Source organism: Myotis nattereri (genome assembly GCF_964212035.1).
Source record: "Myotis nattereri genome assembly, chromosome: 7".
Lineage (NCBI taxonomy): Eukaryota > Metazoa > Chordata > Mammalia > Chiroptera > Vespertilionidae > Myotis > Myotis nattereri.
The window spans coordinates 6,627,800-6,646,761 of NC_138082.1; the positions used below are offsets into that span (position 1 = coordinate 6,627,800).

General features: G+C 45.3%; 1 protein-coding gene across 1 annotated transcript in view; it reads right to left on the reverse strand.

Annotated features, from left to right (window-relative positions):
* Positions 1 to 18,962, reverse strand: part of ANKRD44 (ankyrin repeat domain 44) — a 221,194-nt gene that overhangs the window by 39,709 nt on the left and 162,523 nt on the right. The window contains exon 16 of the mRNA XM_081095598.1: positions 17,867 to 17,978. Within this exon, the coding sequence (XP_080951724.1) occupies positions 17,867 to 17,978 (112 nt within the window). The remainder of the gene's footprint in view (positions 1 to 17,866; positions 17,979 to 18,962) is intronic.

The following is an 18,962-nucleotide window of genomic DNA, read 5'->3' on the forward strand; positions in this document are numbered from 1 at the left end:
GGGCCCTTATGTAAGTAATGTCCAGGCTCCTGGGGCAGGCAGGCACCCTGCCCCCCCCCCCCGTCTCCCCCCCGCCCCACACACACAATATAATTCGTGTCCCAAGCCCAGAGAGCCCACGGGTAACTCATGGGCTTCTGTGAGTGTGAAAGGCAGGCCCTAAGCCAGTGATGGCGAACCTTTTGAGCTCGGCGCGTCAGCATTTTGAAAAACCCTAACTTAACTCTGGTGCCGTGTCACATAGAGAAATTTTTTGATCTTTGCAACCATAGTAAAACAAAGACTTAGATTTTTGATATTTATTTTCTATATTTAAATACCATTTAACAAAGAAAAATCAACCCAAAAAATGAGTTCACATGTCACCTGACACACGTGTCATAGGTTCGCCATCACCGCTAAGCTACCTGACCTCCCTTTGTCTTCACAGACCCAGCACTTCTCTCCAGGGCTGCAGGAGCAGGCAGCTTCCAGCAAAGTGTCCATCACGGAACGCATGGCGTTGGGATTCTCCCACCAGGACGCACACGCAGCCTCCCCTCCCAGTGCTCACGGGCTCCTCCACCAGCTTGGGGAGGGGGGGTGTCCCTGCCTCCTTCCCCATCTGCTGTTCGCCTTTTCTTTCTGGCTGTTAATGAGCTCTTTGAACAGAAGGTGCGAGAGGCAGGCGGGGCATTTGATTGAATAAAACATTTCACGAAGGTTCTGGAGTTCTCCCGGTGACCGGCCTCCCGGCTTGCTGGTAGCTCCATAAAGGGTTTAAGGAGACAGGTGAGCCTCAGCTGGTGTAGCTCAGTGGTTAAGCCTTGACCTAGGAACCAGGAGGTCACGGTTCCATTCCGATCAGGGCACATGCCCGGGTTGTGGGCTCGATTCCCAGTGTGGGGCGTGCAGGAGGCAGCCCATCAATGATTCTCTCTCATCATTGATGCTTTTCTCTCTTACTCGCCCTCTCTGAAGTCCATAAAATTTCATTTTAAAAGAAGAAGAAGAAGAAGAAGAAGAAGAAGAAGAAGAAGAAGAAGAAGAAGAAGAAGAAGAAGAAGAAGAAGAAGACAGGTGAAACTGCACTAAAAGTAAGTTTCGTATTACCCAGGCACTTAGCCTAGTGCCTCGTTCCTGTTCAGGAAAGAAAACCTTGCACAACTCTCACTCAGAAGCACAATTAACAGAAATCTATGTTCTCGTTAAGTTTTCCTTGTGGTTCCCCATTATCTACCAGAATGACCTTGCTCTGGTTTTAACAAGGATTTCTTCAAAAAGGGTCACGTGTAAAAATACTTTTCTTGCACTCTCTAAAAACTATGGAAAATCTAATTTAAGTGCAGATCTGGCCCAGTCTGCATGACTTAATGGTTGAGCATTGACCTATGAACCAGGAGGTCAGGGTCGATTCCTGGTACACGCTGGGGTTGTGGGCTCAATCCCCAGTGTGGGGCATGCAGGAGGCAGCTGATCAGTGATTCCCTCTCATCACTGATGTTCTTATCTCTCTCTCCCTCTCCCTTCCTCTCTGAAATCAATAAAAAATATATTTTACATTCAGTTTTGTCTTAACTTTTTAAATGTAGGATTTCAGCTACGCAGTGTGTGAAGGCCGCTGAAAGCAGCGCGGCGCTCCATTTAGGAAACCGGTTCTGAGCTGTCAGCGGGAAACCGATGGGGCCAGCCACCTTCACTTGCTGCACCAAAGGGCAGGGGCAGGGGCAGGCTTTTTCCCTTAGAGGACGTGCGTGTATCGTTTATTCTCTAATTTATTGTATGAATTAGTTAGGGATAGATCAGAGGCTGAAAGCACTCCTTTCAAGCTGAGTGGGGCTGCTGAAAGTTAGGTAAGCGCGAGCTGTTCACAAACGCTAGTGCCGAAAATAAAGGTAATTGTAACAGAAGTACGATTTCTGTTTTTTATGTTTTTTAAGTCAAGGGATCGGTGATCAAAAGATTAAAATCGAGAACCCATTCTGCAAAGAACAACCTCAAAACTTGCCGGATAGTTCCTTTTTTGTTGACTCGCTTTCGCCTTTGGAATTTTACTTGTTAACTAAGAAAAGTGGCAATAAACACAATTGCATCAGAAAATCTGAGGGAGGCTTCTGTACATGTTATCACAGTGGAAAGGTATATTTTTGTCAGAATGTCTCCAGAATAGCAAATTAGTCTGAAATTGCCTGCGTGGCTGACCAGCTCAGTAAGTGCTGAATTCCACACCACGCCCCCAGCTTCCGGGCGCACAGCCCAGCTGTCAAGTCGGGTCCACAGTGAATGCTTTCATGAGGAGGGTGCTGGGCCCTCACTCACGAGGATCCGTTTTGAAGTAGATGCCTGAGGAGTGACATGACGCCGGTAAATGCCCAAGCACCTCACAACACACAGAGATCTCACCTGGCTTCACGGCAGTAAAGTAAGCCATCAACCTGTCACTCGTTTAGACGCCTTCCGAGCTGGGCCATAAAAAAGGGCATGAAAAGAAGTTTTATGTCTAAGAAAAAATAAAGTGAAATATAGCTTCATTGCAGCATGTATTTGCTGAGACAGGTTTGAACAAAAAGTTTCCAAGTTAGTGCACAGGGAGAGCGCTGGACTCAAAAGACTAACTCAATGTTATTAAAATTAAATATTAATGGTGGATTTAATTAAAATGCTAAAACATTTATCCAAGGTTTTGATCATTTCCCAAATAGTTGCACAGCTGAAGTTGCAACTTGGACTTTTTTTCTGCTTTCCTTTTCTCCTCTGCGTTTCCACTCGGGCACCAGGAAGTCAGTCGGTGAGCCACACCGCCGGCCCTGTCACTTTCATGCCCACCTCTTTCCCCTGCTAAGCGACAATCCCTCTTCCTTTCACCCTTTCTTTAAAAAAAAAAATTATATATATATCAGAGAGGAAGGAAGAAGGAGAGAGAGAAACATCAATGATGAGAATCACTGATTGGCTGCCTCCTGCATGCCTCCCACTGGGGATCAAGCCCACAACCCGGGCATGTGCCCTGACTGGGAATTGAACCCTGACCTCCTGGTTCATAGGTCGACACTCCACCACCGAGCCCCCCGGCCGGGCCCTTGTACCCTTTCTACATGCTGATGATTCTATCCTCATTACACCTTCCTTCCTGGGTTGCAGGAAAGCAGTGGGACAGCCGTGCTTTCTCTGCTACAACAATGAGGTCAGGTCCTGCCATCTAAGTCCTCCTCTGTAATTCCGCACTCGTGGCCCCAGCATTGTGTTTCATTCCACCTCTGACCCTCGCCCTGGCCGGCAGCCTAAGAGCCCTGGCAGGGAGAGGAAGGGAGAGGAGGTAGGAGTTCAGGCGCTTGTTATGTCTCCGCGGCCTAAAGACAGGCTGGGAAGCTCGCTCTTCCCACACTACCGGTCACTCTGAGGGGCTTAACTTCCCTTTCCAATGAATTTTAAGATCTGACAACTTTTTCCACCTTGACTTTTAAAATATAACCTCTCAATAAGATGCATTCAGGAATGCATGCTTTATTTAACATACTGCCTTGACTAGGACTGTATCTGGCCCAGAGAAGTTGTTCAATAAATTTGCTTTAATGCAGCAATTTTTTAAAAATATATTTTTATTGATTTCAGAGAGGAAGGGAGAGGGAGAGAGAGAAACATCAATGATGAGTGAGAATCATTGATCGGCTGCCTCCTGCACACTCCCTACTGGGGATCGAGCCCACAACCCAGGCATGTGCCCTTGACCGGAATTGAACCCGGGACTCCCCCCTGTGTGGACGTCCTCCAGAACTGAAGGGAACCTCGCTCCAGCCCGACACCTGCAGGACCCCAATCTCAGGTCCCCTACAGCCCCAGAGGCAGACCCCGCCCCCCACCGCCATCTCACCGGCTTCAGAAATAAACCTCACTCAGAGGACAGGGACACACGCCACAAAGCACAGGCCATTTACCATCGAAAGCAAGAGCAGTCATTCCATTTGAGCCAAATACGATAATTCACAATCCACAGGCCGACCCTCTATCCACTGAGCCAAACCAGCTAGGGCAAAGCAGCAATTTTTTAAAAAAGATGAAATAATTGTAAAGTACTCTTTAAAGGCAAAAGGGAAGAAAATAACATGGACTCTAATCGACAATGGGGGCAGCCAGAGACAACTACTTAACATTTTAGTATGTGCCCTCCTAGGCAAATAGTGCATAGACACACATAAGTCATGATGTATATATTATAACTTTTGTTTCTGTGCTTTACATGTAGCGAATATTTTTGCAGACACTGAATATTCTTTGCAATATCACTTTAATGGCCACACAGAATTCCAACGAATCAGTGCAATAATGTCTCAAGAATTTAACTTGCTCCCCCATCTTTGAACTTTCAGGTTATCCCCTTGTAGGTGTTATTATCAGTGATATTAACAGCTATGAACGCTTGTGTGGCTGAATCTTTATGAATATTCATGTTGATATCCTGATGATAAATTGCAAAAAAAGTAGACTATTAAGGCTTTTGATTTAAAATTGGCAACATCTTTTTGGTAATTTAAATAATGTGGGGGGTCACTTGAGGTATGGTGCTTGAAGATACACTTTGCTGGGTCAGTTTATCATGTCAGTGTCACACACACACACACACACACACACACACACACACACACCCCGCTCCGATTTTATATTTGCCAGGTTCCTCAACGCAGTTACTCTCCCAGGAGCTGGTTACTGACCCTCACAGGGAGCAGAGGCCTGGTCCCTCCTTCCCTAAAAGTGGCTCCCTGGCTACTTCCGGTGCGCGCGCCTCGCAAGTCTGTTCCTAGCAAGAAGCGTGTTTTCTAAAACAAACCGCGGACTGTTACAGCTTTTCGAAGCTTTATTGTGCTCTTCCTTCATCCGTGAAATAAAATACAAATTGATTCAAGTTTCCACTAAAACAAACACACACCAAAAAACCTGGTCTTTTCCACTGGTTTAATAAAAACAAATTTCAACTTGCAAGAAAGAAATTAATGAAAAGTTAGCCTTTCTTTAAAAAAAAGTATTTGTGGCTGTCTATAAATAACTGTCTCTAGGAGACGACTAAAATGTTCTTTAAACATTTATCTCCAGTTGGTAACGACAGTGTCTAAATTATGATTTTAAGACGATAACCAAAAGGCACTCCTCTGCAAAGGTGAGCGCACATCAAATACTATGGCGTCTGTCTACTCAGATTTTAAAACTCAGCCTAACTGGTCTTGGAAAATACACACATTGGGCTCAGAGTAATCACGTGAGTCACTCCATGGTTTGTTCATTTAACACTAACCACTCCAAGTCAGAGAAGGGTTTCTCCTCTCAGAAGACCAGTGCCACATGCTTGCAGCAATGAGAGCTCAGCCTGTGCATAGGCCTTAGCGGGGAAGGGCCTGCTCCGAAAGGGACCGTTACAGGAGGTGAAAGGCAAGAATTTGGAGCGACGTCAGTGAATTAAAAAAATAATATTTTGTTTTTCAATTACGGTTGACATTTAAGAAGTGAATTTTGTGAATGAGTATAACATATGCCCTCTGGAACTAAAGATATCTGATTCATACAGAGAGAAAAAAACCCCACAAAAGAACCCCACTGTCACAATTTCTTTGTTGAAATAGCTTTTGCCAGTCCTTTAAGAACGTAAATCTTAACCCTTACTTTTAGCTATTTGAATATTTTTTCTAGATTTCCTGAAAATCTTGAAATCATTTATTTATTATTTGTATGGTGCTTTCCTAAATAGTCCAATTTTCATGTATCTAATCATTAAAGATTTGTCATCTTCTAATAATTTACGTGCAAAGTATTTTTCCATACCCTTTACAAGCTGTGGTACCTCGCTGTGGGGGGTGGCTGGGATTTCTCAATATGTGGGTGGTAGCAAGGCATTCTTGTTTTATCCCCCATAACATCCACACCACCAGACTCTCATATTCAAGTTCTATGCCGTTAAGGGAAATTAGGTCACTTATTTAACTTTCATATTCGTATATCAAATACGCCTTATATTTTTCATGCCTTGTATATGTGTTAGGATAACCCCATGCCTTTCTGATTTCTTACCTTAAGAATTTGGCCTTAGCAGTGATTTTAATCAAAGAAAGAAAGAAGGTTCCCCTGGTGCTTCCACTTTACCATGTACTGTTCTCCCTTCTGAACTAGTCCAGTGGCCTCTGAATCTTGGCCAGGGGACTCCTTGAGCACCAACGACCAAGCATTCTCCTCCTTCACTCCAAGTTTGCAATATCCTTTCTTGCAATTAAGCCTTTCTCTCAAAATAATGATAGTTACTTTGAGTCAATTAAATTTGAACCTCCTGTTGGCAGCCAGCAGGTTATTTTTGGAAGGTTCTTGCGTAGGGAAAGTTGTATAAATAAACCCTGGTGGTGCCTTGCTGTGCGTGGCTCTAGGAGAACACAGCACTCTCAGTAGAACTGGGGGGGGGGGGGGGGGGGGACTAACTCTGTGTGTGAAATGACTCAGGAGCTTCCTTTTCTTATCTTTAAAGTGCTGATGACTCACAAACAGTAAGACCCAACTTTTTCAGAAACTAGAAGATTCTACCAAATCCAGCTACTGGGGGGGACCAGCTTGATTAAATCAGAACAAGCGTTCCCTCAACTGCTCTCCCTGTGCCTTCGGAATTACTTAATAGCAACTCTGTAGACGCGATGAATAAACAGCACTGGCTTGGAGTCCTAGTTCCATCCCACCAACAAATAAAGGTTCACTGTGTGGATACTGTCACACTGAGATGGGAGGCCAAAACTTCTCAACAAGGGCGATTCTAATCTCCAGGGGACATCTGGCAACGTCTGGAGAGATACTTGATTGTCAACATTTGGGTGTGGGGGTGGGGGTGGGGGAGGTTGGTAGCTACTGGTGCCTGGTGGATAGAGACCAGCGATGCTACTAAGCATCGTACAATGCACCAACAGCCCCACAACGAAGAATTATCTTGTTCAAAATGTCAGTAGTGCCAAGGTTGAAACGTCCTCCTTTAAGGAAACGAAATAGAAGTAGATAAAGAGGAGTGTTTCCTTTGAACCCAGGCGGTATAGAGCTCTGACTTAGCCTTTCGTGAGAGTCAGACAAGCTACCAGGGAGAAGCCCTATGACAGCAATGTCCCAACATATTCTCATAAAGGAGTTTAGTCAACATGGTTCATTGGTATAGAGACCACTTTCCAGAGAAGTGTGCAATCGCCAGCTCGATGGTACTCGCAGTGAGTGAGAAGCCCCTCCTTCACCTTTAATTTGACAGAAAATGTGTGAGTTGAACAAAATAGAAAACAGATGTAAACGAACCCATCTAAATGACGGAAGGTATAGGCATTTTTGATCCATTTTAAATCTTTTCTGGTTTTGGGAAGGGTTGGGCTTGGGGGATGGGCTTGTGACACATGAGAAAACCTCCAGCCATTTTCAGATTTTAATCATCTTGCCCACCTCTCAGAGGCAGGCTGCTTGGCAGAGGCTCTGAGGAGAGAGCCTTATCAGGCCTCAGCATCTAATTACTTATCTGAGAGGAAATTAGGCAGGATTCCAAACCTACAGAAGACGCATGTCCTGCCGGGAGTTATTAATTATACGCAGACTTAAGAAGCAGGCATTTGTTTTGGAAATCATGCCAGGGTGTGCACAGCCCTGCCAAATAGCACAGGAAGTGAAGACTGGGGAGAAGGTGAGCGGCTCGGCTCAGCTGGTGGAGGGGGGGATTAAGACCAGATGGCCCCCATTTGTCTCCTTGGCCAAATTCTACATCAGATAGTCTTGGTGCTGGGGTTTAAATGAAACTGATGCCTGACTGCCCTACTCCTGAAGAAGGATCCAAATTAATTCCTTTTAAACATGATTTCCGATTTTGTTATTATTGCTCAGAAGACCTTGAGGTAGTTAAAAACCTACTCTGACAAAAACACACAGCCATGCATGTATCTGCAGATATTTGGGGGAAAAGACCATAAGGAAATAGATCAAAATTTAAACAGGTGTGATCTGTGGATGGTGAGGTTATCGGCAATTTCAATTTTCTTTGAATATTTCCATGATTTTCCAAACTTTCTACAGCACATATTATTTTTACAATCAGAAAGGGCCTGAAATAGGGTCCTTACTCCCCTTCTGTCTATTTCATTCCCTAATTATAATCCAGTTCTACCTATACTGCTATCCTTTAAATATTGACATTGAGTACTTATGCTGGAAATGTGTAAATAATCACTCAGAGAAACTAATCAGACCAAAATCTCACCCAGTATGACCTACTTATAGAGCTGGCTGTATAATATATCGCTAATGGATAACATGTCAGCATGTTACTCAATAACTAGTTTATCAAAAGACTCCTCAAATTCTGTTATCCATAGTAAATGTATCCTTATATCCTGGCAATGTACAAGACGAAAAGAAATAATAAATAGCCCGGCTGGCATGGCTCAGTTATTGAGCATCGACCTATGAACCAGGAGGTCATGCTTCAATTCCTGGTCAAGGCACATGCCCTGGGTATGGGCTCGATCCCCAGTGTGGGGTGTGCAGGAGGCAGCTAATCAATTATCCTCTTTCATCACTGATGTGTCTATCTCTCTCTTCCTCTACCTTCCTCTCAAATCAATAAAAATATATTTAAAAAAAGAAGAATTAAAAAAAAGAAATAGTAAATAATTTTAATGAAATTTAAAGAAGTCTAGATTTTATGTCAATTGGCTTAATTTTTCACCTTCAAGGGCTTTATTAGTTCATTAATAAAATAGTATCTACAAAGGCTTTGATTGTAAGAGTCTTTCTATAACTCTGGGGCCTAATCACCACTATAAGTTGGCATCTAAGACAGAAAGGCAGAAGATCTCTTAGGCTTCACATTCAAAATGTATTCCATCCCCTTCCCATTACCCACACATCCATCAACAGAAGTCCTCCTCGGAGAGCTACTTCAGTAGAGGTTCTTGCACTACAAAACCCTCGATTGCATTAAGTGACAGGCACATTGAAATGGTGACAGGTAGTCAACCCTGTAAAATATTCAGGGTCATAGGTGTTACACTGGATCAATTCTACTTGCTGAGCATATCTTCTTTGGGTATTACCAGAAAAAAAAAAAAAAGACACCATAATACTGGTCTCATGTTTCCATGGTGACTTCTGAGAGCAATTCTTAAGTTTAACAGTTACCTCTTTTAATCAGCTATCATTTTCATCGAAATGATATTCCCAAATTACCCTGAGTTTTATTAGCATTATGTTAATTTACTCTTTGCCTCAGAACAAGGAAAGTCTATCTGCCTAGGGCCAGAGATGTTTTATTTAGGTCTGGGCTGAGAGCAATTTAGAAGCCGCGGGGCGTGGCAATATGATTTTTAAAATGCAGAAAAAGAGAACAAAGGAGATAATAGGTTTGAATACAAAAATAATGATGCAACAGAGGAGTATCCTGCTTAGGGAAGGCATTCTGCTTACCTGCTCTTCGGCCCCACAAAATGCATGCAAACCAACATAGGTCTCGCCAGACACCATTTTTTTTTTCATTTTTTTTTTAAACTTTTTATTTTATTTTTTTTAATATTTTATTGATTTTTTACAGAGAGGAAGAGAGCGAGATAGAGTGTTAGAAACATCCGGTCAAGGGCATGTACCTGGGTTGTGGGCACTTCCCCAGTGGGGGATGTGCAGGAGGCAGACACCATTTTTCATGTTAAATTAGAGTATAAATTCCTGCTCTAAGTATCAATAACATGTTAGTGATTCTAGCCACACAAGAAAATATACAGCTTTAACATTTTTTTCTACCGGTTCAATTAAAGCGAGTCTTGTGGCGTTCTGAAACACGAGCTAAGTAAGCACCGTCCACTATTTCTGGCTGATGAACATTAAAAGAATCAGCACAGATTCAAGAAGTGGGTAAAGAAAGCTGTTACTAGTTTAAGCAAATTTAAAGCAGATGGGCAAGACTGACACACATGTGTTCCGACACGGGCCTGCCTCACGTTTCATCTTTGATGAATGGCTGGTCCCAGATGGCGATGGGATTCGGGAGCACGGGCTGAGAGACGCATCCACTTTCCTTTACCCCAATGGACTGTGTCAGTTACAGAGAAAGAGAGCATCATGAAGACAGCTTCTCCGCTCTACCGAAAACAAGATGTTGGTCAATTTATCAAATCAAGTCCACACATCCACGTGCATGCTCCCTCATTCCATCCATCTCAGGTCCGGTCTACTGTTCCACGATGCTGGGTGATGAAAGCAGGGCTCCAAAGAGACAAACGGTAAACGCATCACGCTGACGAGTGCCAGGAAATCTCATTAACCACAGAGCCCAGAATGAGACGTTCTGTCCCCTTAGCTCTCTCAGCACGTCACCTGCACCTCTCTTCTGGGGCATCCTATTTTATCTTGGATGATGAAGGGTACGAATAAGAGAAATCCAGAACCCTAACAGGGCAACGTGGTCCTTTATTATAGTTATTTGTTTACACGCTGATTCCCATCACTGGACAGCAAGCTCCCTGATACGGGAACTTCTCCATCTTTTCAGATCTGGCATAGAGCACCGTGCCCAGGACATAAGCGATATTGGTTAAGATACATTAAATACAGTCACAACAATAGCTTCTACTTGTACCTATCCTAGGCCAGCCCCATGCTGCACACTTTCCTTACATCACCCCATTATCCCTCAGAACAAGCCGATCCCTACCTGACAGATTAGGGAAGACATGGAGGCTTACAGAAGTGAGGGACACGCTGTGAAAACCTTGCAGGTAGGTGGTGGCAGAGCTGGCGTCTCAATCCAGCCTGACGATCCCGGTTCTTCAACTCCCAACCACACCACATGGAATGGACACCAAGGATGGCCAGTGGCACTGTGGGAGGAGGTGAGCGCAGACTCCACACACTGGGCACAGCCTGGCAGCCTCTGCACTGCCACTGGGGGGCAGCGATGAGGGCGGCATCTCCACTAGACACTTGTGACCTAACAGATTTGTGGTTGTTAATAACCGGAGATACCACCACAGCAAGCAAGAACAGGAGAGGAAAATATTGAGTGTCCTCTGTAGCCAAGAGAACTGCATACAGTGCATGGGAAACACGACAGACCCCTTCAGAAGAAATTAAAGCCAAAGCTTTGGCAGAATAGGAGGGGACAGGGCCAGAGAAATAATTTGGGGATAGTTATTATACTCCTATTGTTATCCTACAGAGAACTAGAAAATATGAATGACATTTTGAGCCAATAGATGATATAGATATAGATATATAGATATATGATATAGATATGGATAGATAGCCAATATAGATAGATATAGCCACACGTTGCCCTATAATTTACTCTGTGTCCAGCAAGTAGCCACCCTAGAGGTAGCTGATGTAAGAGAAGTCACATAGAAGTTGTCCCAGTAGACAACCAGCTTGGTGTCCATGGGGTCCAGGAGAAACAGTCTGTCTCAGGGAGAGAACGCCTGGGCAGGTCGCCAAGGGTATTCTGACTGCAAAGCACAAGGCCTTCGTAGGAGAGGAAACCTTGGGTCACTAGAGCATGAGCTCATTGACATTTACTCAATTCCTTTGATTTTAATTCTACACTCAGGAAGCAAACTTCTGATCTTCATTCAGTTTATAAAATTGAGCCTCCTATTTGGAAGGGAACGTAGCTGTGGCAAATGACATGAATCCCTGGCCCTCCTCGTAGCTGGACATTTCACTGTAACTTCACAAAGGATGTTCCTGCTCATACAACTCACCTGCCTGGTAAGGACTAATACAGTGTATGAGCCTGCAAGAGCTCACACGCTGACCCTGGTCGCCAGCCTCACCAACTGCCAGGACCAGTGGAGCCTTTAAAACCAGCCAGTCCACAGGAAATATCAAGTATCATCTTTGTTGTAATATTCCTCTCACTTTTAAACATATATTTTGAGAGAACGACACCAAAAACATAGGCGTGTCTGAAATGATTGCTTTGGGTTATTTCTACTACAGTTTGTCTCTTCTCGGCATGAGGAATTTGAGACCCAAAGAAGGTTGCTACAAACTGAAAACTCTTTATGTAATTAAAAAAGTAAGTGTATGTGTGTGTGAAATAAAACACGTGTTTGGGAAACTATCAATTCTTCCTAGGGGAAAAATGCTATGAAGTTGTCACCCTACATTAAATTGCTTCCCAGTGACCAAGTATATTTTATTGTCTAATATTAACAAAATTTCCTTTCCAAGTGCTGAGTGGCCCACAGCATATAAAGGCAGTGATGTTACTCAGGTGATAGGGGCTGCTCATACAGGAGAAATCGATCTCAGTTAATGCGGAGGGATTTGGTTTTTCCAAACACCTCCGTCAGCGGTTACAGATGGCTGAGCCTCTTCCCGCTCCTTGGGGATCTTAGAAAGGCTCTTTGATCTTTGAATCAGACAGAACCCCACGACCCGAAGGCACAGGTGTGTATGTGAGCTCTTATTCTGACAACAAAAGCTCAGGCCTCTACACTTTCCGTTACCAAATGCGGATCAAGAAGGGAAGTGGTCACGATGGGGACCCGGTCCTGACCTCACCAGCGATGTGTCCGTGGCAGCTGCCAAAGATAAAGTATCTTTGGGGGAACAATCCTGCTGGGAAGGCACTCCTCCACCCAACACCCCCCTCCCCACCCTCTCCGGCTGGAAGTGGCCCTCCCTGGCAGCTGTTATCATCAGGAGAGTGAGGCCAAGCTGGCAGCAGCTGCTACAAAGATACTGAGCAGAGATTCCAGAGGGAAGGTGGGCTCAAAAGCACTTTGATAGAGCATGTGCCGAAGCCCAGGCTCCGTGCCCAGAGTGCCAGCCGGGGGTGTACTCAAGAGCGGCACTGGGGTCCTTTTCCCCGTCGCTGGGTGGCTGATGCTATGAGGTGGGTCCGCTCTCCCAACGGAAAAAGACAAGGCAGACTGCTAGTCGAGACGAGGCTCGCCAAAGAGATGGATAACACAGACATAACTGTCACTGGCATCGTCCAAGGCTTCCTGCTTCCCTTAACTGAAGCCTAAACACTGCCTGTCCTGCCCGGCCGGTGTGGCTCAGGGGTTGCGCATCGACCTATGAACCAGGAGGTCACGGTTCGATTCCTGGTCAGGGCACATGCCTGGATTGCGGGCTCCATTCCTCAATGGTGGGGGGTGGGGGAGAAGCGTGCAGGAGGCAGCCGATCAATGATTCCCTCTCATCATTGATGTTTCTCTCTCTCCCTCTCCCTTCCTCTCTGAAATCAATGTTAAAAATATTTTAATAAAGTACTTGGGCTGAATTGGTTCAGAAGCTTCAAGTTTTCAAACAATCCCTCTAAGTTTCTGTAGGCGATTTATGTCATTATATTGGCCCATACATTTTTCCATCTCAGTATAACAAAACCACAAAAATCTTGCTGCCACAGACAACTCTTTAATATTGTTAAGGAAATTCAGTATGCCCATATAAACACACAGACTCCAAGTAAAGGCATGATTCTCCAATCATGCTCTTTCGAATCAGTAAGAGTGAAGACCTGAGGGGAGGGGAGGAGGAGGGGAGGGGCTGGGAGGAGGGGGGAAAGAGGAAAAATGGGACTTATCTGTAATACTATCAATAATAAAAAATTTATTTTTTTAAAAAGAGAATGCATTCCAGACCAAGGAGAAGGGAGGCATCGAGCTCTTCTTTAACCCCCTTCTTCTCCTGAAACGTAAGTTTTATTCAGACAAGCTGCTGTGGTAGCCAGGCTCCTCCTTGCTGCCTTGATATTTTGAGCTCAATCGCATGTAACTGATCACAGCCCTTGGCATGCGTCTGTGGGCAGATTTTTGCTTGCACCTCTTTGGCCAAGTCCAGCTGAGAATGCTGGCCTGAGTAGGCCGACTTGGCAGAACTCTGAACCTGAGCTCCTCTGTCAAGGCCAAAGGAGCCGTATAACCATATTACTTTCTAGAAGGTGTGTGCTTATGGAACAAATTTGACATATGTTTATATTAGGGAAATAGAGTGAAAAGAACAAAAAATCATTTCTGCTCCTTTTCGATGATAGCAAAATAGACTGAACACGAAATAGGGTTTACAAATGCCCAGCCTCGGATCACAGACGGGACGAACACACAGAGTGAAATGTCAGAGTCAAATAACATGTGCATCAAAGTTAATGACCCAGATTTAATGATGCGCACGATCACAGGAGTTGCTCCGAGAAGTGGGAAGAGCGGCAGAAGACACACTGTACCAACCTCGCAAATCAGCTGCTCTGATGGCCAGCACCCTGTTCGGTCCTGTCCACCGCCCGCAGCACAGGGGCCTGGCCTGGCCGGACACGCCCGGAGGCCGCAACATTCATTCCTCCTCTGTGTCCCTTCCGGAGGCCAGACCATGGGCGAGGGAACACGACATACAGAAGGTCTCCCGGCATAATTCCTGCTCAGAGGCTCAGCTGAGCTCCTTAGAGCACCACAAACATGTCTTTCATTGGCATTACTCTGGCCCCCAGCGCAGAGTCAGAACCAAATTGTTAGACATATGAGCCCTGGGAGGGCTGGGGTGTTCGTGTGCTGAGAAGAGGGAGAAGACCGGCATGGCAGCGATGAGTCTCAGAAACACACCTTCTAGTAGTGCACACGGGCCCATTGGTTTGCTTCCCTAATGTCCGGGACCCAAGGAAATGGTAGTTTTAAGGAATATGAGGGTATTGTGGTGAGAGAGAGAGAGAGAGAGAGAGAGAGAGAGAGAGAGAGAGAGAAACTAGAAAAGGTGCTCCTCAAAAAACCCACTGCTTGCTTCAAGGACAGCCTTCTTCTTCTCACTAGGGAAAAGAATCTATAGAAGGTAATGAATGCTAACTCTACTTACTGTTAATCATTTCACAATATATGTAAGTCAAGTCGTTAGGCTATCTCTTAAATGGATACAGGGCTGTATATCAAGTATTCCTCAAGAAAACGGAAAAACAATTAAATGGCATAATGTATGCAAAACTCCTGGCATGTGATGAACACACAACAAATGCCGTTGGTGCTGGTCCCACCCTCCCCCAAATCCCCACCATGGATGGGCCAGGGGTGGGAGCAGATACCCACGGGGGTCGGGCTCTCTGAGGCCACTCCCAGTGGAGAGCCCAGGGTTGGTTTGTTTTGAACAGGAGGGTGCAGGGTGCAAGGATGCTTACAGCCTGCTCAGGATCCTTGCTTATTGGAACTGCCCAAGAGGAATTTTAGGGTGCATTTCACAGTGGAAATACACGGAACTTTCTGCACAACCATAATAATTCAGGACAATGGGAGAATTTCTCTCCCATCCCTGTTATAAATGACCCGTTGGGGTTCTTTTCCGAAAGCAAACAACGGTGACATTTCTACCAATTTATGTTGCTAATCTGGTCCTTTTCAGCTGACAGTGCAAATTGAGATCAATTACTACCCCACCTCTCACCCCCACCCTCGTCCCCCTGACACCTGATGTTTGAATGTCTTGTAATGGCCAGGAATCGTCATCTCTTTGTGAATTACACAGAGCAAGTGCCATCGAATCAGAGGGGTACTTTCATGAGCAAACAGAACTTGTGAAACCTCTGGTGGACAGAAACCCTGGCCACTGGCTAACAGATAGGGCCCCGAGCTGGTTTCCTGACAGATAAAAATAACGTGCAATATATTATTTACACAGAGAGAAAGTGTTACAGGAGCATTCTTCAAAACAGCACAAGTTGCCCTGGCTGGCGTGGCTCAGTTGTTTGGGCATCCTCCCGCACACCAAAAGGTCACTGGTTCAATTCCCGGTCAGGACACCTGCCCTGGCTGCACGCTCGATCCCTGACAGGGGGGTGGTAGGGGAGGTGGTACAGAAATACCGCTCTCACATCTGTATTTCCCTTTCTCTCTCCCGCCTTCTCTCTCAAAAAATCAATAAACTACTCTTTAAAAACAACAACAACTACAACATACCAGCACAAGTTATTAAGACTGCAACAACAAACTTTGTAATAAAAGTTTCGACGTCCGATTACGGCCTGGTTTTCATCGAGAAAACCAATGGAAAGCAGCCACGGTCTGACTTGATCTCACAGGACACCTTTACTAGAACCACTCAGCTAGGCCACTCCTGAGTTCCAGAGGGACAGAAACGGGCTCCGCTCACACATGATGACTGTTGTGTGAAGCCACTAACTTTGGGGTGATGTGTTATGCAGCCACCGTAACTGGAAGAACCAGAATGGAATCAAAACTAGAGGGGAAGTGCCACCCCCAAGGTCAAACGGGGACATCGTTAGCATCCACAAGAACCACAGGAAAGAAGGCTCGGAAGTATTCCAGGATTAGGAAGGCAGGCACCATTCACCAGTAAATGCCACACCAAAAGCCCACTGGAATAATCACCCTCTTCTTTCCAAACTGGGGGACCTTTATAAACCTGCATAACTGTGTGCAATAGTAAGAAAGACCCTATTGGAACCACTTGAAACGGGCAGCAAAGCCAAAGGGAAAGGAACAAGCCGGGGCATCATTGAGTCACTTCCCCGCAGGCGCGGGCACGGCTGCTCTCTCGCTTTCTGCCTCCTGCCTCTCTCAACCGCTGTGCAGCTGTGCAAGGTTCCCCCGGACACCGCACACCTCTCAATGGCTCTGACAGTGGGACTTCTGCTTTTAAAGAAACATGGACAAGAGCTGGGAGTCCAGTCCCCAAAGGTGACACCTCTCATTAGACCAGAGATGGGGAGGTTGGATGGCCCATGTATCCGGGTGAAGCTGAATGAGGGGGATGCTCTGGAGATGGCCAGTGGTGGCCAGCAGAGAGAATCCAGCCACAAATCCACATTTCTTCTTCCTAGTCCACCCAGGGTTTTCTAAGCAGCCAATTTCACATACGAAGTCTAGAGTTCTACCTCCTCTTGAGATGCTGAAGTCTGGCAACCCCAGGTATGCATGCCTACCTGGTCTCCGTGAGCTGGGGCTGACTTGCTGTTTCTCCCTTTAGACCAGTGGTTCTCAACCTGTGGGTCTCAACCCCTTTGGCGGTTGAACGACCCTTTCACAGGGGTCGCCTAAGACCATCCTGCATATCAGATATTTACATTATGATTCATAACAGTAGCAACATGACAGTTATGAAGTAGCAACGAAAATAATTTTATGGTTGGGTCACAACATGAGGAACTGTATTTAAAGGGCCAGAAGGCTGAGAACCACTGCTTTAGACAGAGCATGTGCTCTCTAGCTGCCACAATCCCCACCACTCCCTATTGCACACCTGGGCTTACTTCACTCCTTTACTTTACATTTCTGGTTCCTGTGAGCATGTGAGTTTGTGTCTCTTTTGACCTGTACCAGCAGAGGCATTTCAGACTCCAAACCCCAAAGTGTTCTCTGATCACGACAGGTTTGAAATTTCTGGTGGTTTGGGAATTCCAGTACATTCTAATTTTTTTGTACCCTTGCCAATTTCTTTCCCTAGACTGCACATTGGACTGTAACAAACCCACATGCCTCATGATTATGCAAATTATCTTACAACAATTCTCCTGAATATGGGGGTGCTACGTGAGCCTCCAGAAACATATACTGAGCTTTTCTGATACGTCCAAATGATCTTTAAAATACAAACTGTGTCCGTACACAGGTCTTACATTCTCGGCCCAAGTTAATGTAGAAAAGAGTTCACTGTCAGCCATTTCTAAGATTAGGATGGACAGAAAAGAAACAAAGAGATCTCACATGATTCAGTTAAACAACTGAATCACTTACCACAGAACATCTTCAAGGTGGTTTCTAGGGGGACCTAACTAGGCAGTCAGGCCCTTTGCTGAGGCATTAAGACCAGCACTGTCTGGTCTGGGTGCACGTGTGTGTGTGTGTGTGTGTGTGTGTGTGTGTGTGTGTCAGAGAAAACAAGACAAGGCAAAGCGACTCACCAATTCCAGACACTGCCTGTGGCCGTAGGCAGCCGCGTAGTGGATGCTATTGTAGCCTTCCTTGTCCCGGAGAGATGGGTTGGCGTCATTTTGAAGCAGAAACTCGAGGCATCTGTAAGTGTAGGGATGAGGTCATTTCAGAAAACATCTCTGGACCAAAAGAGATAATGAATGCAAACTTCCTCCTATTATGAATGCTCCACAGAGCACTTTGTGAGTTTAAGTATTTCTTTAAAAATCCTACAGCAAGGAGGGTTTGTGTCCTGGAAGAAGTGTGTGCGCGTGTGTTTGTGTGTGCCTTTATTTCAGCTTAAAACTGCCACTCCAGAATTCAGGAAAGCCGTTAGCAACAAGGCGGTCATTCAGTTCTTTTCCCTTCTCATCCTAAGGTGGACACCCTCCCTGTCAGCACCACTGGCTAGGCAGCGTTAGAACTCCATGTTCAAAAGGCAAAGTCTCAACTGGAATAAAGAAGTGTCCCGGCCCTTGCAACGGGGCCAGCCTCAGAGAGGGTGTTCTTTCCACCTTGCTATGGGAGACTCCAAGATCAAAAGGTTGGAAAAGGAAAGTCAAGATGTATAAGAAGATACCAACAACAAAACAAAACAAACAAACAAAAAAAAACCCGGAAGAAGAGCCTAAACAATAAAAGGGTTAAAGGAATGGGTAAACATTTAAAAAAACATAAGTCAGTCACCACAAATGAAGAAAAAGACTCAAATTGCACCACTAGGAAGAGAGACTAAAGCAAATAATAACTAATACATTTTAAAAGCCTTTGATGACAAAGTTGTCATTTTTCTGAAAAAGCCACAACCATAGGAATAGCTTAGACGCTGGCGTGCGGCTCCCCTTTCCAGAAGAGCCCCAAACTCCAGGACACGGGCCTCGAGGACCAAACCAGTTCCGTTCAGGGTTTATCGCAAATGGAACGATCCTGCTGGGGAAGATGGAGTAAGTCGGCCACACCACTTGCTCTTATTACTTTAATCCTCACCTGAGGACTGACGGTATTTTTTCCATTGATTTCTAGAGAGAGTGGAAGGGAGTAGGGTGGGAGGGAGGGAGCAACATTGATGTGACAGAGACACACTGA